This window comes from Diadema setosum, chromosome 21 (assembly GCF_964275005.1).
Source record: "Diadema setosum chromosome 21, eeDiaSeto1, whole genome shotgun sequence".
NCBI classification, from domain to species: Eukaryota; Metazoa; Echinodermata; class Echinoidea; order Diadematoida; family Diadematidae; genus Diadema; species Diadema setosum.
In genome coordinates this window covers 19,844,186-19,869,115 of record NC_092705.1, presented here as the reverse complement: position 1 = coordinate 19,869,115, position 24,930 = coordinate 19,844,186, and the positions used below count along the sequence as shown (strand labels likewise).

Here is a 24,930-nt window from a genome sequence, read left to right as displayed (position 1 = left end):
AAAAAAAACCACGGCGCATTACTATAGCACAGTTTTACATTGGTTAGCAGGGGCGGATCCAGGGAGGACCGCAACCGGCGCACGCCCCCCCCCCCTTTATTTTTGTTGAAACAAAAGAAATAAAAAGAAAAAAATGGGTGGGAGGGGTGCGTGCGCCCCCCCCCCCCTTTAATTTTGTAAACACGCCCCCTCTTTACGGAATTCCTGGATCCGCCCCTGGTTAGTTGGAGTATGGCGAGCTCACCGAGGGCGGTTCTACTTCCTTAGTCACGTTAATCGTGTTAGTATTATAGGGACATTGAGCTATATTGATACTGGTAGCCCCATAAGAGGAACAACCCCTCTCCTCCTCATCTCTCCCTCCCTGTTCCCACCCCCTCCCCCACCCAATCCTCTCTCATGCAGGTTGTCAATCATGCTGGAAAATGGACACAGAATCGAAGGAATGATAATGGGGAAAAAAAGAGGAGAAAAGTGCAACATTACTTTAGCATTCCATCATGTCTTGATTTAGGAGGGTTCGATGAAGGAATATATCCCGTACTTCGCTGGACCTTAACTGTATAATTTGTTTCCATCACTTACAGCGACGAACAAGGGTGTAATTTTTGTGTTTGTGTTGCCAGAATGCAACATGTTATATTTCAAAGTTGATTTATCAGTGAGAACAAGGAACTGGTGTATCATGTAATCAGTAAAGGTTCCTTGCCGTGGTATATAACGGATTACTGAACATTTCAACTTTACCGGCTTCTTCAAGAAAGACTGCAAGAAATCATTAATCTTCGCCCTATGGTATAAGGAAACAAATTTAACATCGGTACACAATGAGTTGGCATTGCTTTGATTTCTTTGTTTATGACTGTCGATATTGAATTAAGGTAAGTTGATCGGCGGCGTCGCCGTGCTCGGGTAATGCAAACTACTGTGGAGGTCGTGTAGTCAGCGTAGCATGGTGCTACCCCACCAGTAGTATTGATTCTGCGTGCAGCTTACCGTCTGGTTTGTTGTTACTTTTGCTGTTTTCTTTTCGCATAATGATAAACATATTACCCCTTATACGATGGCAGTCTTGCCGGATCTGCAACCTGTCCTTCCTTTGCAAGAGAGGGAACCCTGTTTACAAGAATTCGATCCAAAGCTGGAGCTACATCTCATCCTTCAGTTGTGGTTCGACAATCAACCTATTTCTTTTTACCGCGGAGGAGATTCGAAAGGAACTTCGTTAACAATCGTACCTTTTATCTGCGGTGACGTGCGTAAAATGATGACAAGCAATGACAATGGTAATGCGAGCCTTGACTCTGAGAAGATATGCATCCCAGTTTAGTTTATGTTTGCATTATCCTCGTCGTTTTTCTCCTTCCAGCATTGATTGTCGCACCCGCCCGTGGTGTGCTTCTCTCAAAATATTTAATCTTCCAACAAAAAGCCGACCTCCAAACGTGTTAATATGCCCACCCAAGCGAATTGGTATCAAAGCGAATCCCCTACTGTCTGCCCTTATTCATAAACGATGTTTGAGAAGATAAAAGCAGTATACCTCCGACATAGAAGCTCTTCGCGTATAAATGACCTTGCATCGCTGTACCCATGAAAGCTTCGAATCCCAAACAATTCTAGAGGTAATTTTTGTGAAAAGCTTGCACTGCTCATAAGTGACATTTATAATCCACGGTAGAAAGGCTAAATGAATACAGCAGTTTGCCGTGATAGACTAAAGCACTCACGTGTCTATACGTCTACAGCCATTATCTGTCAACGATATTGCGTTCTTCACATATCACCGCGATGCCCGTCATTCGACTGTGCGAATCGATAGTCTCGTGATTATTTGATTCAGCTCGTTTTTTGTTACTGGTAAGTCTAGATATCTTCTCCTATAAATCAAATGTGTTGATATTGTCAAATCATTTTAAGAGATAAGATAGAAATGACAATAGTTTGTCACAAAGATAGTCGAGATCATGCCGTGTGCCACAATATGTTGGAGTCGCTATTTGCTTACTTTAATCCTAGATGTTAGGGACGGTCAATTTATGAGTGCGAGCGAGACATCGCAGTAATAATCTTTGTGTGTTTTAATTTTAAAAAAATGTGAAAGACACGATATCACAATATGCCATAAAAACTATTCTCTTCAGTCGCACTGAAACAATACTCTTTGATTACTCTTGGTTACTGACAACCACCTTGTAGCAGGTTTCCTCTCATCTAACCCGTATGCTTTCTCCCTCCTCCCCTTCTTGGCACAAAAACAAAGCGAAGTGATTAAGCAACGGTTGAAGAGAAGTACGTTGCCCTTTGTTGATTGAAAACTTTCTGATTTTCTTCCCCTGCAACATTTCGCTATTGACCACTTTTGATGAGTGCCCTGTTTTGACATTTGAAAATTGTTTGATACTCGACAAGCCGCGAGCCGAGTGTTGCCTTCGCCACAGGATGAATAGTAGCCATTTCCATGATTGCGACTGCAATTTGGCCAAAAAGATTGGGGTCCTTCTCGCTGCTCCAATAAGACGGCTTCTCATTTAGCAAGCAATCAGCAAAGAAACTTGGAAATGAGAAGCAGCGGAGGAGTGTAAAGTAACGGACTGCCTCGAGTCATTTTCGCTCCTCGCTTGCATCCTCCTCCCTTTCGTCCACTGACCTCATCCTCCCTTCACGGTGACTAATCCACACGACCAGTCTGCCAGTGAACGTGTTTGACCACACGGAAACAGTGGATGCAATAATGTCCCCTAACGAGTCGACCTTTGTTTGCAAGCCTCCACAAGCGATCGATTGACGGGCAACGGTTGGTCTGATTCACACGTACCCTTGCAACACGCGATGTTAGTACAGTCTTGGTGTGTCGATGAAGCCATGGATTTGAGCAGAACCATTGCGAAGCTGTCACAAAGCTGGTTATCAGGTAGCTGCTGATACAAGCCGTTGCAACAGATCCGCACATCGGTGTCTGTCAAGGCCTATATCTTAATTATATCTATTCCTGCTTACCACAACAACCATGAATGCTTCTGAATGAGACTCTATGGGGATTTTCCCCGACATGCATGGCTGTGGTGTCTAAAGAATGATCGTCTGCAAAGACAACACCCACTTGATTTTTAACCATGGATTGAATGCGAAGGTTAAATCACCGACTTGTATCATGTGAGCATCTATAGCGCTACAGGGATCACTCCAGCTCGCTTCCGAAGTATTCCTCGTTTTCTTACCACCCCGTCGATCTTAGATCTACATTTTTAGGCTTTACGGGAAACATTTGCTGAGAACGTCAAAGCCGACTCAATGTCTCACTAGCACCTACGTTGTGGCAGGTGTTACTTCTAGATGGTGGAGTTATCAGGCGCCCCTGAGTCAGAATGCCTGTCGGATTCAAGGGAGATGATACCAAGAGGAGGAGATTACTCTATGACTATATCTCCTGTTGCACCTCTGGTCTCTATTCCATCAATGACCCTCATCACCAGTACGTATCATTCTGTACTCATTGTTTCCAATGACGTGGCATACAATTAGTGTGTTGTGGTTTATACCAAATGAGGCGTTTCACTTGTGACGCCTGTCCATAAGCATTGGTTTCCGTTAATCTTATACCGTTAAGTACAATCTCACATAACCCATCAGATTAGATATGTTTCTCTTTATTTTGTGATTAGCTCACACTTCATCTAAGCAATGTTAGATGATACACTATTCACAAGTTTACGTTCGTTTGTTTGTTTGTTTGTTTGTTTGTTTGTGTATTCTTTTGTGTATTCTTTTGTGTTTTCCTTCGTATTTTCATTGGGGGGATGCACAAGGCATTGATATTAATTGAAATTTGAGTCAACTTAACTTTATTACAATAGACTGAACTCGAAACAAACCGTGTTTAATCAAAATCTCCAAAGATTGTATATTAGAATCAAGAATTTCCTACATTTTCACGAGATTAAAATTACCAGTAATAGCCACAACATTGGACGTCATAAATTTATGAGATAATCATGCCACTGCCTCACAACTTCGTCATGGACTTGGTCCCAATACAAGATATTTGTCTTTATGAGGCTGATTTAATAATATTATTATGTACACTTCAAGACCTCTGTTGAGAAGCAATGAAGATAAATGCATGATACACCTTTTTTTCTTCACATTATCTTATGTCGTTCAGATAATCACGATAATGTGAGCGAGAAGGATAGGCTGTCATCCATGCCAAACAATGACGAACTCTAATACTTTTATTTAACATCGACTTGTGGCCAATATTTACACCGTCTGTGAATGTTGCCCATCTGTTCGTTTTAAATTAGCCCGTTTGTTTAAACTTTTTTGTCGATTCTCTCACCTTTTTTATTGATCAGTATGACTCACTGGTAGACGCATATTGGCCTATACAGACGTGCTTGGGCTGTCATCATAGGTATTGCAAAAACAGCGAGCAAGAAAGTCATCGTTACATTATGTGCCAAGTGGGATTCAAACCGGTTATTATTTCTTGGAATATCACGTAGGCTGATATGCCATAGCAGGATGGGTTTCTTACATTGATTAGCGCTGACAAACGGAAACGGATGCATATTATGACAGGATACAGGCAGTGAAGATGTATTATTATAATAATGTGTTTTCTGCACGTTCCTTGGGTGAGGAACAGCATTGTGTGCGCGTGGCAGAAAGCTGAATCCCGCGACTGCTGGCTACAACAAATACGCTAATGTATTGACACAGCTCGATCGACACACATTGCTGTTGCATGCACGCTTTATGCAACAGACTCACAAAGAAAAGAAGAAAGAAAGAAAGAAAGAAAGAAAGAAAGAAAGAAAGAAAGAAAGAAAGAAAGAAAGAAACGTACGTCCCGGGTCAGTCAAACTTCCCTGAATCCGCCCAGGGCGGGTCGGCTGCGGGGGCGCCGTGTCAATGATGACCTACCGGTATTTCACAAATAATAATTCATTCAGTTTCAAGCTCTCTTTATAGTGTATTTGAGAGGAGACTGAGCATTTTATTGCATAGCTTGCTGCCTTGGTCCTCCTATGAAGACATTCATAGTGCTTTATAGCGTTCTTATTGATTCATTTATATGGGATCATGGATATCCCATGGTGAAGAAAACAATCTCGTACTATTCGCAGATAGTTTGAGCAAGGACCGCTTTGTACTAGTAGACCCCACCCCACACATGTCATGCTGTTAAAGGTTAGATATCCTATTTTGCAAACATCACGAAATTTTGCATGGTTGAAGAATAATGTATCTCAACATGGTGCATGAAATTCTGCGGTAATACACCTCGGAGGTTTTGAAAAAGAAACGAAGAAATAAAATGAAAAAAAAAACTAACCACATGTCACTAGGGAATACGCTCTCACTTTGTACCGAGAATAACGGTTGGAATTTTTTTCGGGGTCCGAAATAATTCACTTGAAATCTATAGTATTGTATCTCTCTCCATCCTATTAAAAGAAGTTTCCAGTTTCATAATTTTGTGAAAAGGTCTGAATTACTCACCTCTACAATATATACAGGCTTATGAAAGGAATTTGATTTCCAGGGTTGCAGATGGGACACACGAACTTTAAAACTTGAAAACGTTACATCGAGGCTTTTGGCTAAAATTAAGACTTTAGAGTACATTATACGATATAGCTTTCCAGACATGTTTAGCAAACTTTGATCTCTACAACACTTCTGTCCATTAACTTGTACCCCGTCTTTAATGCCCCTGCATTTCTGTGGTATTTAGAGTTGTTTGATTTGTCTATTGTGCCCCATGCACCCGTAATTCTTAAGTTTGAATATGCATGATAATACCTGTTCGTTTTCATTTTATATTATCATGGAATTATGTACCATCTGGGCCCCATTTCATAAAAGAAGTTAGGATAGCATTTCTTGCTGGAATGGCAACTACCAATGGCAACAGCCAATCAGCAATGATCAGGAAGCTGGATTCTTGTCGTCACCATGACAATTGCCATTCCAGCTATTGCTATCACGTCAACTTTGTTGTTGTTTTTTTTTTCTTATGAAATGGGACCTTGTTTTAGCTGTTAGAGCCAAACAATACTCAGTAGCTTTGTTCAGTTGACTTTGTGTTGCATTTATCGACGCAATTCGTAAATGGCAAGATACCTTTTCTGATTAGCCATTAGTTTTGTGCGAAGGTAGAAAAACATTATCTTAGCGATATTTTCCCCAAAGCTGGACGATATGACAACCCTTTACAGCATGTTTACAAGGGGAGCTGCTGTTAACATTATACGTCATACTGTATTGCAGTGAACGTCTTCATTGTGTTAGGATTCACGAGGTCCTTTTCAGACCCGACGGATCGATGAAACACCTTTGTCTATTGATGTGTCGCTGTTAAAAGATAGTTACGTCAACGAGAAAGTTGTTTTGCATGAAATTGCTGAAATCGAAGCAAGGGAATTTGGCAGGTACCAAGCACTATATGGGTCAGTTTAATCGTCAGTTTGTCATCAGACGTCCACTCCTATGAGAAACTCGAAATAGATGCGCAGAAAAATAAGCTCCTTGTTGAACACAAACAGATTATTGCTATCTTATTTTGTCAAGCCATGTGTGAAGCAATCAACTGTGGATGTTCATGAGGAAATTCAAGAAGACAGTATCTTGGAAATGTTATGTTGACTAGAAGCATGAGAGAGCATCCAGAAAACGTACAATCTATGACAATCCACACAGGCAGCAAACCCGGAGTGTTACTAGCTGATTACCCTAATGACGTCACGTCGCGTGACCGTAACGTCTGCTTTTAAGGTGTGTGATGTGAATGACGTGTATTCAAAAGACATAATTTTGTCTAACGGTATTAAAGGTCCTATTTACATTTGGGATCGGTGATTTAAAAAATGTTCAAGAAATCACTTTTGATGTATATGAGTAGGTCAGTTGTATTGCAAAACATCCTAACATATAAAACTTTTGCAATAAAGCCTTAAATATAAGGAGATATCACTATTTTTCTCATTAAACCATAACTGTAGACGGTTTCATCTGGAAACATTTTTCTTTTAACTATTGTTCACATATTGTGTATTTAACAATACATAACATCGATTATACTTGTTCAAATTTTGGCATTAGTTGGTTCTGTCCCTAGCTAACTTTTTAGAACTATTTTGAAGCACTAAAGCTGGGTTTTTGTTTCATCTGCAAATGGTAAATTATGACTTTAAAGGGGATGGTTGCTAACTGTTCTGTGGGAATCAGTGGGAATGCAGGGGGATGATTGTTCCAATCCTTGTGTACATTAATATCTATTGTTGTGTGAAAATTGTTTGCTTTAGAATGGTCTCATATTCAAGTAATGTACAGTTTAATGTTAATGATCACCTTGTCACTGTACAGGCATGCTAACCTGGAAACATTAAACTGCACATTACTTGAATATGAGACCATTCTGAAGCAAATAATTTTCACACAACAATAGATATATAATGTAGGCCTACTCTTAAATGAATCCCACAAGGACTGGAACAATTATCCCCCAGCATTCCCACTTATTCCCACTGATCAGTTACTAGCCATCCGCTTTAGATTATACGTAGACGTTCTTAATTATTTTTGAGGGGCAATTTCATTCAACCCTTACAGATCAAAATATGAATAATAATATTGGATATTAATGCGACAGGATTCGATATTATGCTTTGGATACAATACCTTCCATCTTTAAGGAGAGGGTGAAGTCCAGAATTGTTTATTGTGTTTATTTCTGCCCTGCTACTAAAACATCGGTTTATCTTCTGTTTGAGTTTACCCCTATAGGTTAAATAACACATGTCCACGCAGCTTGTTAAATTTTCTTCTTGTTCTCTATAACTGTGTCTGAATATATGCCGAGTATAATCATTATGAACGCGAAGTCGTTCAGACCTGTCATGGCTCTGAGAAGAGGTCTGCACTTAATAAACACAACATTATACTCAAAGGCATCGTGATAGTTAACCACACTTTCAAAGACACTGATCCTTCGATTGTGATGTCATCGAGTAACTCATGAGGTATCCCTTTGAACATTGATATCCCCCATATAATACCAGTCACAAAATATGAAGTGAACCTGCCGTACTTGTCGTAAAATTCCTTTGGAAAGAAATTTACACTAAAGTCGAATATTTCAGCAGTCCTTGTCCCAGACACTAGTTTTGTAGTGATGCAGTTGGAACACTCTTGTCTTATAGAGAAAACAGGAGCTCACATATTTGGCTACACAGAAACGTCGACATCATAGATTTGTGAGTGAGTGTGTGGAGGGGGGGGGGGAGGATAAGGACGTTGAACCACCAAAGTTTGCCGACAACGTACTTTTTGGGACAATGTTAAGTTGAGTGAAAGAGGATAAAGAAGCTGAGAGAAAATTAATGACATCTCTATCCGCTTCAAGCAAAATATCTCTATGCGCTGTTGGCAAAGCTCCATTGATGTTGCGATCAGTGGTTTCTTTTCTCTATGCTATACTTCTTGACCAAAGAGTGTGATCTTACTTGGAACACACTTCAAAGATTAAGACCCTCAACATAATAGGATGCTTAAAGGATTAGTTTCTAATCGCCTCAGGAGGGATTAATGAAGGATTACTTTGGGTCTCGTTACTCTCTTGACTTTGACTTTGGGCGACTGAAGAATTACTGAACTTGCCGTTGTCGGTTGAATTAGTTGAGCATAATGATGTAATCCCATCCTATTGTGTTCGAATCAATTTCTGCAGAAGGACGGCTTTCCTAACTCCTACTTACTCCTTTTCTTTAGAAGAAGACCCGTGTCATCCATTCATATGAAGTATCATTGGAGAGTCATTGTGAAGAAGTATTGGATGTACCTCTTACGAGCAAGCCTATCTATCTAGGAAACCCTCCTATGCAGTAATCTTTTACATTCAAGTTGACGACAGGCTGTTGGGTTTGAAGTGACTTGGACCAAGAACGTTTACGAAGCAGAGGAAGACTTAGGATATTCCATTCACGTAAACATCAAGTATTTCAGTGATATCTCTTTCAAGTCAGCTCTTCTATAGCACAGAATTAAACCTTCTCTGTCTATTTTGATGGAATGCCGATGCTGTACAGGGCATGATGTGACTACCTCAGCTCAAGTTTGCCGAGTGGGAAAGAAGCCAAATATCATGTGGTTTACGTATCGAGCTGTTAGCTCCTATGCCTGAACAATCACACTCGTCTCTCCTCTGTGAATCAGTGGGGTTTGAAAGGCGAGCGAACTCCTTCGCAGGCAATTGCTGCCGGGCGTGGGCGTACGCCAAGATAGATGCACTTCGATGGCGGATATAGGGCCTACATCTGATGACGGGGAAGACATTGAATGGTGGTACGTGAACGATTTCCAAAGATATGCGAAGGCGGATCATCCGTGCGACGCAGTTGCCAAATTCGATGCAGAAAGGTTTCTGTTGGACCTTCAGAAGCTCCCCGGTACGTGCGACATTTCTACATTGACTTCATTTGCAGGGGTTGAACGTATGTCATCATTATTTTTTTTTTATTCATCTCAGAGAAAGGCAGCTAGCCTGAAAGCAGTTTAATAGAAGCAGACACTGGATTTTGATATACTGAAAATATTAGATCTCAATATGATCAAATTCTGATGGAAACCTGTAAAGCACAGAACATGTGCAATTCATGGTGCATGTACATCAAATTTATTCACAAATGCTGACAAAAATGTAATATCATACCGTTGAATACAAATGTTAGTGCAATATCAGAATTGCTTATGGGAACACTCAATTTTTTTCTATATGAATTGTAGCTGCAGTCACAACATTCTGAAGCATTTGAATAATTTATCACCCCACAGGAGAGAAAACACTTTATTTTCTTCACTTTCTTGATGGCTGTAGGGACCTACTGCTACTAAGGGAATGCTAAATGAGACTTTCTGCTGCTATACAGTCCTTCAAATATTGAATTGAGAGCCGCGAATAAACATCCAGTAAACCCGGTAATTCAGGTACCTATAGGCGGGGCTCGACACTAACGGTGGCCTGGTGGCCCGGGGCGACCAAAAACGCACGTCGGGCCACCAAAAACAGTCGGATGTTTGCCTATGCTTTTGGAAATGAACAGCGGTAACAATCGGCTCCGTAAGATGCTAAAATAAATGTCAGATGTTTGCTTTTAATTTTGGATATGAATAACGGTAATATTCGACTCCGTATGATACTAAAATAAATGTCGGATGTTTGCTTATACTTTATAGGAAATGAATAACGGTAAGATTCAGCTCCCTACGGTGCTAAAATTCATGTCAAATATTTTATTTTGCGTTCGGAAATGAATAAGGATAACATTCGGCTCCGGAAGATGCTGAAATAAATGTCGAATGTTTGCTTTGACGTTCGGAAATGAATAATGATGATAATATCCAACTCCGTACGATGATAAAATAAATGCCGGATGTTAGCCTTTACGTACGAAAGTAAATAGCAATAACATTCGGCTCCGGAAGATGCCAAAATAAATGTCAGATGATTTTTTTTTACGTTTGGAAGTGAACAGCGGTAGTATTCTGCTCCATACGATGCTAAAATAAATGTCGGACATTTGCTATTACATTTCGAAATGATTAACAGTAACATTCAGCTGCGTTTGATGGTAAAATAATTGTGGGATGATTCATTTCACTTTCGGAAGTGGATAGCAGTAACATTCGGCTCCGTACGATAATAAATAAATGCCGGATGTTTGCTTTTAAATCTGGAAATGAATAACGGTAATATTCTGCTCCGTACGATGCTAAAATAAATAACTGATTGTTGCTTTTACATTTGGAAATGAGTAACGGTATCAATCGGCTCAGTTAGATGCTAAAATAGATAGCGGATGTTTGCTTTCACGTTCGGAAATGAATAAGGATAACATTCAGCTCCGTAAGATGCTAAAATGAATGTCGGTTGTTTGCTTATACATTTGAAATGATTAACGGTAACATTCGGCTCCATAAGGTGCTAAAATACTAGTAAATGTTGGATGATTGCTTTTACAATCAGAAATGAATAACGATAACATTCGGCTCTTTACAATGCTAAAACAAATGTCGGATGTTTACAAATGTCTGCAAATGCTCCCACTTTCTCATTTCAAACGTAAGTCTTGACCACCTAAATAGGAATCAACTTTTATAATAATCTATAATCAGAATAACGGTAAGATGATTGAATTTTCTTTTCATTTATTTCAGACATGGGTACCTGTATCACTTTAGTAATGCTTAATATTTATTTTTCTGTGTTTAGTATGACCGATTTAGTTTTTCTTATGTTTTTCTTGATTTTTTTTTTCTTCGGGCCACCAAAAAATAAAAATCACTCATTTTGGTGCCCCGATCGGGCCACCAAAAATAAAAGTTAGTGTGGAGCCCTGCTATAGGCATGTAAGAAAGTATACAAATCAATGTATAGAATGAGTGATTGAACCTTAAAGGATACACTTTTGTTGCCGTTTAATGATATCAGACATTGTCATGTTATCATTGCAAAGCACGAATAGAAAATACTATGTTACTTGTCAATCAATGTCACGTATGGCATGTATTCGTAGAAGACAAGAATTAGTCAGGCAAACAGATCTGTAGGAGGCGATATTTCTCTTTGTTTTAGGTTAATCCTGGTTTTGTTTTTGTGTTTTGTTTTGTTCTGGTTCATGTGAGTTGTATGAGGCCTATCGAGGGTTAGTGTGAAGAACTGGCAAGCTTTCTCAGAAGATGTCAAATCTTTTCTTTCACTGGTGCGTTGTCAACCCTGGCGAACCCTGGTGCAAATACGTGGAACGAGAGAAAGTGATAACCCAGTGAATAACCAACCACCTGATGCGGAACAGGACGGATATGGGAGGATTTTAGATACTCGCTGTCCTCTCATCTAAAGAAAATTTCCGTAGGTATTTATTACAGTTGTACTAAAGAGCCAGGACATTATACGAGATGATTTCGAAAGGTGAAGAGTATGAATTGAGGATAGCCAACGTTAGGATATGGGCGAATCTGTTGGATTGGCGAACGAGTCCCGCCAAGTACTCTCCGCATCACCGGTCAAGCGACTCTCTAATTCTGTCCCCCTCACCAGTGTTCAAGGAAATGTTGTGAACCGAGTTTAGCGAATCCCATAGGGTATTTACTGCATGCAGAAGATTTCAAAAGCAAAACCAATAATCACCTCATGAGAGTGTCTGTCAAATGCTCTGTCCTGCCATTCATGGATGGTGTCATGGGTCAAACTTCCATGACGAGTATGGGAACACCTCGAGGTCTCCACCTCCCTTTCGAGCTAACTCTCCATACATAGTTCTCTCCATCCATAGTTCTCTCCATCCATAGTTCTCTCCGTTCATAGTTCTCTCCATCCATAGTTCTCTCCATCCATAGTTCTCTCCATCCATAGTTCTCTTCATCCATAGTTCTCTCCATCCATAGTTCTCTCCATCCATAGTTCTCTCCATCCATAGTTCTCTCCATCCATAGTTCTCTCCATCCATAGTTCTCTCCATCTATAGTTCTCTCCATCCATAGTTCTCTCCATCCATAGTTCTCTCCATATGTAGTTCTCTCCATCCATAGTTCTCTCTATCCATAGTTCTCTCCATATATAGTTCTCTCCATCCATAGTTCTCTCCATATATAGTTCTCTCCATCCATAGTTCTCTCCATCCATAGTTCTCTCCATCCATAGTTCTCTCCATCCATAGTTCTCTCTATCCATAGATCTCTCCATCCATAGTTCTCTCCATCCATAGTTCTCTCCATCCATAGTTCTCTTCATCCATAGTTCTCTCCATCCATAGTTCTCTCCATCCATAGTTCTCTCCATCCATAGTTCTCTCCATCCATAGTTCTCTCCATCCATAGTTCTCTCCATCTATAGTTCTCTCCATCCATAGTTCTCTCCATCCATAGTTCTCTCCATATATAGTTCTCTCCATCCATAGTTCTCTCTATCCATAGTTCTCTCCATATATAGTTCTCTCCATCCATAGTTCTCTCCATATATAGTTCTCTCCATCCATAGTTCTCTCCATCCATAGTTCTCTTCATCCATAGTTCTCTCCATCCATGGTTCTCTCCATCCATAGTTCTCTCCATCCATAGTTTTCTCCATCCATAGTTCTCTCTATCCATAGTTCTCTCCATCTATAGTTCTCTCCATCCATAGTTCTCTCCATCCATAGTTCTCTCCATCTATAGTTCTCTCCATCCATAGTTCTCTCCATCCATAGTTCTCTCCATATATAGTTCTCTCCATCCATAGTTCTCTCTATCCATAGTTCTCTCCATCCATAGTTCTCTCCATCTATAGTTCTCTCCATCCATAGTTCTCTCCATCCATAGTTCTCTCCATATATAGTTCTCTCCATCCATGGTTCTCTCCATCCATAGTTCTCTCCATCCATAGTTCTCTCCATCCATAGTTCTCTCCATCCATAGTTCTCTCTATCCATAGTTCTCTCTATCCATAGTTCTCTCCATCCATAGTTCTCTCCATCTATAGTTCTCTCCATCCATAGTTCTCTCCATCCATAGTTCTCTCCATATATAGTTCTCTCCATCCATAGTTCTCTCCATCCATGGTTCTCTCCGTCCATAGTTCTCTCTATCCATAGTTCTCTTCATCCATAGTTCTCTCCATATATAGTTCTCTCCATCCATAGTTCTCTCCATATATAGTTCTCTCCATCCATAGTTCTCTCCATCCATGGTTCTCTCCATATATAGTTCTCTCCATCCATAGTTCTCTCCGTTCATAGTTCACTCAATTCATAGTTCTGCCCATCCGTAGTTCTTAGAGTATAACATAGAAATCGAAGCACTGACGTCATCTCATCTTAGCAGTCATTTTCGAAGCTTGTTTCTGATTCTGTTATTGGCTGATGACAGTTTACACGAACTTTGAATGGCGTACACATACCACCATGTCAGAATAATGATGATTTCATATTTGCTCCCTCTTAGAAGTTATTAAGGTTAATGACAGATGCCTCAGGCACGACCTAGGGAAAAACCACACACGAAATTGATAGAATACATGACTCTATTTGCCTTTTCTATCGCTAAAAGTACACAGTTTGCTAGACCTGCTTCACGCCAAACTCGCGGTTCGCAGAAAGGAACTTCCTGAATTTCTTCTACAGCTATTCCCGAAAATGTCAAGGAGGCGATTCTACACCGTCATGAGGAGACGAGAGCTGTTAAACTATGTACTTATACATCTACATGAAAAATGAAATATAACATCACAAAACTAAAAGCCTCAAGATACGAAGACTTTAATTGTTGACTGGCGCCAGTCGGTTTCACTCTAATTATAACAACAACAACAACACCAACAATAATAATGATAATAATAATAACAATAATAATAATAATAATAATAATAATAATAATAATAATAATAATAATAATAACAATCCCCGTCGTGAAATTTTCATGGATCCACTTTGTTTGTAATTAAAATCAGTCGAATAGCATGTATCAGAGAAGGCATAGATTATGCCGAAATATCTGAGAAGCATTATGTCCCGATTCTTACGCACTTAAATTGTATGTCTGAGGGTTTATGTTGTCAGACAAGCTTTCAGTGGTCCAAGTCATGGTAACTTGTCCAGGCAAGGCACGAATCGTGATTCAAAGAGAGATAAAGAAGATGAACATTTCACGTTTATAACACCACCATTTTCTGTTAAAAGCAGATGCTATTTTGATGTGTATTTTCTGCATTGATTACTGTCAATAGAGACCGTGTAAAACAATTTAGGGATATATTGTAGTATTCAATTCAATTCAATTCAATTCAATGTTTTATTACATTTTTCGACAAGAACATAATACAAACATCACTTCTTTTTTTTTTGAACAGAAAATCAGGTGCGTAAAACTATGTAGGATGAAAAGAATATACAATAATTGTAGCACCTTGCAATAATTACACATTATCATAAAACTCAAGTGATTTGAAGTAAGTAAACATTGTGGATAATTCGAAAAATGGAGGGACCCACTAAAAAGACAAGTCTTGTAGAATGTGGGCCCCTCAGACGAAAAACATCAATTAGAAGTAAAGAGAAGGTCTGGAAGCCCACTATAGAAACAGATCAACAAAATAAACACATGTACACACATAAAAAACATGAAACATGAAAGTATCTATAAATGGTCAACGCCAGATATCAATGTTCGATGCAATAATAATGATAATTATGATAGGAGATTCTGTAGTGTTGACAAAAAACTAAGGGCGACTTCCTCTGAAAGTCATAATGTGAATGTGAGATCCAGGGACTTCTTTGAAACAAGCACACATGCGAGGGATTCTGACATTTCATTTTATAAGAACATCACTCTTAACGATTTCAGACTGATTGACGTCAACTTAGTATTGTTTTCCGTGAAGACGGCTTAGTCTTCTCACTGTGGTTCTACGAATTCGCGTGCGAGTGAATTTACACTGCCCGTTGTCATCGATCTTCTATTGGAGTGCCAGGGTATAAATAAGGTGACAGCTATCATACTGGACTCAGTTCGCTCCTTCGAGAATTTCTTTCTGGACCTACAAAGCAAGTTGTCATAATTTTGTTTTGTGTTTCAATTGAGACGGTATTGCATGTTTACGTGAGATCAATCATATTAGATCGTCGTTAACAGCCAGCATTCAGCTATTCTTCGCAAAGGGAACTAACTAGTGCTTGGACGCAAAACTCTCCAACTAAAGAAATACGAGGAAAGATCACGTGACTTTCTGAGCCCAGGATTAAGTCTCTGGACTGGAAGAAGAAAAAACACCTGGCTTGTCATTTCTGAATCCCGCCATCTCTTACTCTCCGAAGTCATCTCTTTATATTCTCGACGCTCAAAGTTGACATAAGCGTTTTCATTGCATCTCTCTCAAGAATCTCATCAGCATCAATGCTTACCACCACATCTCTTTCTGATCACACCAGCTCGTATACTTGTCGTCAAATAAGAGAAGGCGCTGATAATCGTTGGATATGCCACCTCAAAGTCAAAAGAGTGAAAGGTAAACAACCATCCACATTTTGAGCTGAAATAGCAGCTGGTTGTGTTTGTTTGCTTGTTTGTTTTTTGTTTGGCTGTTTGTTTGTTTGGTTGGTTGGTTGTTTTACCAAAAATCTCACTCCTCATTGTTTGTTTGTTTGTTTGTTTGTTTTTTTTTGTCGAGAAGTTTTGATGACACTTCAAATCTCAGGCCTATTGTCCTGCTTCATGTATTATAACGTAATTATATGTATCTCGCAAGCAAACATACAATGTTTGTTAGTGTATGAGTATGGGTATCCTTCTTGAAAAATAATATTTGTGGTCGATTTTTATGTATCTGGTTTGCGATGCCCTTCTAAGCATTCTTATTTCCTGTACTATACACAATGCGCGATCGAGAAAATGAATGTTCCATTTCTCACTGGCAAATGTGGTGAAGAAATCGATTCATCAACAGATGTAACAGAGCCATACCGTCTCATTTCCGTTTCAATTTGAAGCCGTCTTAACTGAAAGGCTGAATATTTTTTTCGATGCATTATAGCTTGGATATTGTCAGTATTTTTGTTTAGTCATATTTATTGTTCTCGTGTGTTTCTTTGAAGACCAATTATTATGTGCCGAACGTAAGCGATTCTCAAGCCATTTTCTTTTATTTGATGAAGTGAAATGTACAGTAAATCTTTTTTATTCTTCTTCTCGCATTTCAAATAGTAAAAATAGTAATTACAGTGACACTGGAAGTGACGATAGTAATAAAAATAATATTGATCATGATGATGATAATAATAACAATGATGATGATGATGATGATAATGATGATGATGATAATGATTGTCATCATCATCATCATCATCATCATCATTGTCGTCATCCTGCTGAAAACAGTGATAATGTAATCATCATTGATATTATAATAATTGATCTTTATATTGTTTTGTTCTGCGTAGCCTCCTAAGTGTTAGCACTGTCCTTTCAGGTTGCCTGCCATCATCATCCTGGATAGAATTCTGTTGAAAATTGAGACGCATGCGCAGACATCAGGTCCACCACGAGATGCTTGCAGGGCGGGGTGGGGGATGGGGAGGTGAAATTAGATGTGTCAAAGTAGAAAATGCTTTCTCACTCTGCAGAATAATATAATACAGTATATACAATCCAACACTTCAGAACGTATTTTCACGTGACCTCTAAGTAGCAGTAAACGGTCGATCTGGCTTTCTCTACATTTCTAATCCTCGCATCTCCGAGTCTCCTGATTCGCTTTCTCCTTTCCACTGTAGGGTTTGACTTGATCAATCTATCGATCAATAGCTATCGATCGCAGACCGCTAGCTTGCGCTTTGTAGAGTCGCGGTTTTTTGTCATCACTATTTCCCCCCCCCCCCCCCAGCGTTGCTGTTGTTAGAATGGCCTTCTGTCTTTAGGAACAATAGCCGAAGGGGTCAGATTAAATGGATTAGACTAACCGGAGCAAAACGTCCTTTACATTAAGGTGATATTTGAAAAACACAAAGGTTTGTTTCAGACAGTGCGGGCAGGAACACAGTCAAGTTTTCTAAACATGGGCGTAGTCTTTGGCAGTTTTAACGACAGCTTATTTCAACACCCTCGCGGTGAAATTATGCATTTATTTTTTAAGCATTTGAATAGAATTAGAATAATCTGCTGATCCAATTGTAAGCTGTTTTTAAAAGTACTAAGATATTTCGAAGACAACCCTAAATCAAATTAATAATTATTCAAATATTACCTCCCAAAATAAAAGAATACCTAATTTCTATGTTTCCCAGTAAGTCATAGACCAACGATTGTTAATGAAATGACTGTTTTAACATTTACTGCAATATATACGATTCACTCGTGAAATTATAAGGTATTGTTGATTCGAAACCCTGTCTCATGGGACTTTTTTTGTCCTCCAACAAGCGGCATCTTCGCTTCATGTCTAACCGGATGGTCAGACTTCTTTCCTCTTTCCAGACGGCACACTTTAAGCAACGATATATTTGACTTAAGTCCATTCCACCGGGTTTCGAATCAGTAACCTTCCGAGTCTGAGGCAGATAGTCTCTCTCTGGAGTCACCTGGCACCCTCTGAAATTGCAATATACAGGGATGTTTTATGTAAAATTTAAATGTAGATTCCTTGAATCCATCAAACGTAAGCTCAGGAACTTTTTATACATGTCATGTGTATGAGACTAAGAGAAATCTATTACCAGTCTCATTGATTTTACATCACATCGAGAAAATATCGAGAAAATATCGAGAAAATATTGTATTTATGCTGGTCAACGCTGTGTTTGAATGCCTTGCTCTAAAGAGCTTAGTGCGTTGTTCACATAATCAATTATCTTAGTTTTTTTTTTTTAATCTGAACCTCTCGTATATTGTCTAGAAATCAAAGACTGAATTAAAGCAACATTGATATGTTTTGTGTAAATTAAGATATCTGTGATTAAGATTCCTGTATACTGACTACTATCCGCGACGAAAACATATTCAAAAGCGATAAGCAAGATCAATGACTGGAAGAGATAGCATGGTAGTGTTCTGTCGTGGTTGGTGAATCAAAATAATCACTTAATCTATCGAGTTTGATGGGCGAGTTCTACTCTCTCAGTCAACGCCTTCTCTATGCTGTGTGCCTTGCAGCCCCCAGGTAAAGTCAGGATCTCCAGGATAGTCGAAAATGTTAATTTTCTAATGAATGAGGTATCTGTAAAAGGAGTCTTGGCCGACTCTTTGACAGCGAGATGATCCGTCAAACAATGGTTCTCATTTACCCAATAAAACGATTTAACCGCGTGCTTTCATTGTTTGCATGGATCTCCCATTATTTCCTCTTTGAATCGGTACCAAGGGAGACCGATAGCTCCCCTTCCCACAGAGAGGCGTTCACGCTCCAAAGAGCCTTTCCGCTCCTTGGAACATCTAGGTCTTGGATCGGATGTGGGGGTTTTGTGTCCATTATCGACCAACTTATGTCAATTCCACGGCAGATTATCCTTAAACCCCTTTTCTATAATCTTGAAAGCACAAGACAAGCTATGGATTTGTATTTCGCAGTGGTAATTGGGAAGGTGGTTAATATTCAAGTGCAAAAGTGCGTGCTTGACAGTTCAGGACTTGGATGTATTATATAGAGCTCTCGTTCTTGCCGCGTGTCTGCCGCACATTCGTCAATATTTCCAATAAGGATGTGTTGGATTTTTCGTTGTTTTGCATTCATGGAACATTTTGCAATGAAGATAGCTCAATGGAATGGCACCTATGACTTTGAATATCGTCTGAACTTGGGTGGTTCAAGGATTCCTTACTCATATTTGCTTGGTGTTGTTTTCTATGGCGCGCCTGGCTTTTATCAAAAACCCAACACCGACATGTTGGCTCAGTCCAAATTGTCAGGATGCATGTATAGCTGGAAGTACTCCTCTAACGACCACAACGTCGAAGTGCCGTGTATATTGTAACTAAACAAGTCGCCTTTGATAGTGTCCGAGTAAATGGACATGAACTATCGTGCCTTCGAATAGAGTGTCTGAATGAGACTAACGTCTTGTATACTCGTAGTGTAGAGAGATTCGACCTTTCCCTGTGTGGGTCATCCTAACTAAACAGGGCTTTACCAGCCAGAGATGGAGTGGCTTAAAGTTTTTCGTCCAAATTTGACCGAGGTTCGACGTGAATTCCACATGCGATGCTCACCTCGCAGCGAAATCATGCGGTAAAATAAAGGAAAACATATAATTGTGTTAGCGTGAACAATTGTGCCATGAACACCAAACATGATTTGCCAAAGACATGTACTAAACTCTCTTTTTTTAATACAGTGGTAGAGTATTGTCTCACATTTCAGCTGTATGATTAAGAAGTATTTCCGTCAATCTGCCAGAAAAGGATGCTTGTATTACCAGCATTTAAAGAGCAAAAATGTACAATGGTACATAGACGAATTTAACATAAATACATTTTATTGGTATATCGGTGTTGCTGTTTGTTTTCTTTGAGTGTTTCACGCCCTACAAGCTTAGCCTTTTAGCGGAACACCCTTTCCATCGTGTGATTGCTTCTTCTTTTTTATACAATGGCAAAGTGTGCTTTGTTCCTCCATTTTTGCTATAATACTATACGTGCATATATCTATTATTTTGTATTGTGTTCAATGATCTGTCCTTCCCAACTGGATGAAAGTCCAATTGACACACATGTACCACTTTGTATCATGTATTCTTTTCTTGACAGAAATAAATAGACAATTAAATTGTATCTAACAGAATAAACACAACTGTGGATCTTGCAACCGATTTTTCCGAAGTATGCATGTATGGAGGAGCTGTTGTAGCCTAGTGGACAAGAAGTACGCAGTATCAATCAGGATGTTCCTGGTTCGAGTCCCCGGCTGCAACTACATGTGTATTGCCCTTATCCAAGGCACTTTATCCTCGTTGCTTAGTCCTTCGGAGGGGTGTTAAGGCCGTCGGTCACGTGATTGCTTGCTTATAAGCATCCAATGCTAAAACAAAATGAAACGAAATGAAAATGAATGCTAAAACGAAACAGCCTACTCAAACCTGGAATATCTTGCTCGCAAAGTCTGTCCAGTAATTAACTACGTTGAATCGCACAATATCTTATAAAATTAACCTGTATCTTGTTGTTTCTGTTTCCCTCTTTCCAGGATGCCAATCGACCCGGCATCATCCCCGCAGTACGGCATGTCGTCTCCTTCCGGGTCAAGTGTCTCTAGTAAGTCACGTGTCATTACATTTAAGCCTTTGATGACAATATGAATGATTTGATGCCTATTACGTAATATAGATTACTATGATAATTCATTTAATAATGGGAGCTGAATAGGTGAGCGATTTTTTTTCTTTTTGACGGAAGGAAGGGAGAGAAGATTGCTGATATTTTGCAAATGTATAAAATACACAAAATGGTGACAAAGAATAAAGAAAACTAATGGCCCGATTTCACGAAGGTGGCATACTTTTTTTTCCATGCAGGCGCGGTGGAGCACCCCAATTTGCATCTCATTATCGCCCCGTTCTATTTGAATTTCCAACGAGCATCCACAGCTGTGTGCATGAAAAAGTCAAATCTTTACCTTCTCCTTGTGCCGCTATGCGTGCCGCTAGTAAACTCAAACTTCCCACACTATCTAAGTTTTTAAAAACCTTCCTTTTGAGGAAAAAAATTATGAAATTTGCTGCACTAGAACTTGAGATATTAAAGCGTTTTGAAAATCACCTCTCGCAAAACATGCTCTCTGTTTTTTTCCGACTGGACTATGGCCGGGCTCCAATGTGTCCGAAATTGGCAACATAAGTTTATCAGGCCTCAATCCATATATGCTGAAAGTTTTCGCTTGGTTCCACCTGTACTTTTTGAGAAATCAACTTGTTTCTACAGGGTTTGGAATAGAAAATTGTAGTCAGTGGAGCAATTGAAAATGACGTAATGTCTTTTCCCGTAATATTGGGCATGCGTGGTACGTGAGATTCAGGATTTCGTGCTCATTGTTGGTTTGCATGTGACGCAGTCAATTTTGCTGAGTGTCGCACGGCGGTGACTGATGAGCTGCTGCCGCGCACGCTGCATGCAGCAAATCGTTGTGTGTGCTGTGACATGCAACGCTACAGTCACGCGATTATACATACATGGGACCGACCTGTACGCTTTGCGTTCGTGTCATTTTTGATATCACCTTCTGTTTTTTTCCGACACAACCATGGCCGGGAATATTACGGCATGACATTTGAAATGCAAGCAGATAAATAAATTTCGGTGTACTTTGTTCGAATGGCGCTTTGGTTCCTCAATCACACTTCGTGAATTTTAGGATGATTTTCGAGGCATATTTTTGGTAATTTTGCTCGCCAGGTTTTCGCTAAAATTTCACATTTTATCATTGTCAAATCCTTTAATATGTTATGTGTGCATATTCGGACATGTTTTCAAATTCAAACTAACTCAATTTCAATCCGAAAATAGGTTTCCTTAAATTGATATTAGCTTGAGAAGTTGTTTACTTTTTCTCAACTACGCGAGTACATGTTGTTTACTTTATGCAAATGAGGCTCGGCTGCCGATGGATTTCTGCGAGATAATTGGGGTGCTCCACCGCGCCTGCATGGTTGAAACCATGGACAAATCCGTACTTTTGTATGGGGCACCAAGTGTCGCATGACCTATTTCGTTACGAAATCAGTCATTTCGTGAACGAAATGACCATTTCGTTCATGAAATTATCATTTCGTCGACGAAATGTTAACATTTCGTAACGAAATGAACATTTCGTCCACGAAATGACTGATTTCGTAACGAAATAGGTCATGCAACACTTGGTGCCCCATACAAAAGCACGGATTTGTCCATGGTTTAAACCATGGACAAAAAGTATGCCACCTTCGTGAATTCGGGCCCTAGTGTCTCATCGGTGGAATTAGCATTTTAGAACTTCCTGTGGCAAACATGAATCATTGACTATCATTTCTGGGACAACAAGAAGTACATTATTTTGTCGATAGTCCACCGTCCAACCGGGTTATCGAATTGTGTCAGTGTACTTACAAAGCATACCTTTTTTTCTTTCTTTTTTTTTACCGGGATTGTCAGGATGAGAGCCCCCTCCCCCCCCCCCCCCCCCCCAATTTTGAGAGTGTTTTTCATATCGCAGCTTTTGTAATGAATTTGATTGGATTTCGCAATTTTCTTCTTTGTGAAGTGACGTCATTAAATCAAGTTCTTTTTTCTTGCTACTTGCTACATAGGCGAGGAGTCGAACGATGGTGACTTGGCGAAGGACCCATACGGACTCACTCTCCACTTCGTCACCGACCCCGGAGAGAGCATCAAGCTACGGAAGCTCATCCACCCACTCGTCAAACATTTCGACCACTCGTTTAAGATGTTCAATATCGCCGAGCGCAGCCGACCCAACGGACAATTCAACAATGGCAACGGCGTCGATCGCGACGTCTTCCCCGCGCTGGCTGTGATGCTCTTCCTCCATATCGACGAGGACTCTGACGACCGCAGGATAGCCTCGGCCCAGGAATACCTCAAGAAGAAACCCTGGAAGTACCACCACAACACGCACGTTCCGGGAAAATACTTCTTGTGTGAACCAAATTTTCAGAACTTCTATACAACCGAACAGGATATGCCTCTTTGGGCGGTCAGGCAAGTCCATTATGGCAAAGAACATCTCAGATTTATGATGTATAGTAGCAGCGAAAACTGGGAGGATATGGTGCGGTTTTATAGTTTGGTTCTCAATCGAAAAGTGGAATATCAGAAAGACGATTTCTGTTATTTTGTGACACACTCTCGCGACACCTCGGACATCCAGTTCGCACTCAAACGGGTTCCGGACGAGTGCAGTGTACGCCCGCTGAACACTACTTTCCTGCAGTTCAAAGTCCGTGAAGTCGGTGACTTGGTCCCGCTGCTGCCCAACTCGTGCTCACCGATCAGTCCGCAACGTTGGCAGACGACTGATCCGGATGGCAACGTCACGCTCATCCTTGTCTCAAAGCGGGCGAACACAAACAACGGCTCACTGGCTCCCAGAAGACAGTCGGTAGATGTTCTACAGCAGCTGATCGCTCCGAAAGCGATGCGGCCGAAGCCGAAGCCGACGTTACAGTCGATTATGGACGAGGAGGAAGAGGGTCAAAGTTCAAGCTGAGTACATGTAGTACCAACTCGCCCCAAAACTTTATACCAAAGATGCCAGTGTTGTCTTACATCTAATGGCAAGCAATGCCGAAAAGGACAAAGCGCGAGCCTAAATATTAGCTAGATTATAACGAGACCGTTGACATCTGCGTCTGGAGGAAGATGCAAATAATTAACACAGAGGGAGCTATTACGATATATAGATTCCTTACTCAGTAACGCATGATGTTTTAATCTTTAAATTATCATAAATGTAACTTCAGATATGATAACAGTGTTTCTACCAGCACGACTGATCTATGCAAATAAAGTCAATACATCTATCGAGAACAATATGTCCCGACAAACTTGACCCCCTCAACAACAACAAAAAACAACAACAACAACTTGACTCCCTGATTCTCAAACGAAGCATAATCTTAGTGTTCTCTCGACGATTAGTCTGATCAACAACTGTAACAACAGAAGTTGGTGTTAAACTCTTGATCTCAATTTACCTCCAATACAGATGAGCTTGCTCTAACTATAACAACAGAAAAATCTGAGCAAGCTTGTTGGCGCCAGTGATCCAAAAATAAAACACACCACAAAACAAAACAGAAAACTGCTACCTTCACTGGCCTTAGGTCAAACCAGTGTACCGTTAATGAAGTAATAAACCATATCCAAGATGAAGTGTACATTTTGTCAAACGATCATCCATAAAAAAACGAATAATTATCGTGTAGTAGAATCATGTAGTAGTATCGTGTCCTAGAGTATTAGGTACATCACTCTACTTTGACCTGTGCCAGAACTATACTGTGGTTAGGTTCTTCGATTTTCATACATGCATGCCTTTCATTGATGTGTAAATAACTAGTGTTACAATGCACCACTGGTTAAACATTTTGCCCATAGGGGACACTCTCGCTCCATGTTTTAATTCTGCAGATTCGAGGCTTCCAATGTTGCTACTGATTTTGAAATATTTCTCTTGAAGACGAGGCAAAACAACAATCGCTTGTAAATCGTTTGACGATCAACATGTATTATCAACTCTTTATTACGTCTTTCTGAACCATGCTTTCGATATACAGCTTTTGCATGAATTACTTTTCAGTATTACACTCCACTCTACACTCTTATTTTAATAGAGGAGATATTTCGTGATGTTCATTAATAAGTCAAGTCGAGAAAAAGGGGTTTGCCATAAATCCCCTGAGTCTGCTC

At 39.9% G+C, this 24,930-nt stretch overlaps 1 protein-coding gene across 1 annotated transcript; it reads left to right on the top strand.

Moving 5' to 3' along the window:
* Positions 1–3,368: 3,368 nt before the first annotated feature.
* LOC140244379 (protein FAM124A-like) lies at positions 3,369–23,728 on the top strand. The gene is made up of 3 exons (XM_072324018.1): positions 3,369–3,475; positions 20,714–20,781; positions 22,809–23,728. The coding sequence occupies exons 1-3, from the start codon at positions 3,369–3,371 to the stop codon at positions 23,726–23,728; spliced, it is 1,095 nt and encodes a 364-aa protein (XP_072180119.1).
* Positions 23,729–24,930: the final 1,202 nt, after the last annotated feature.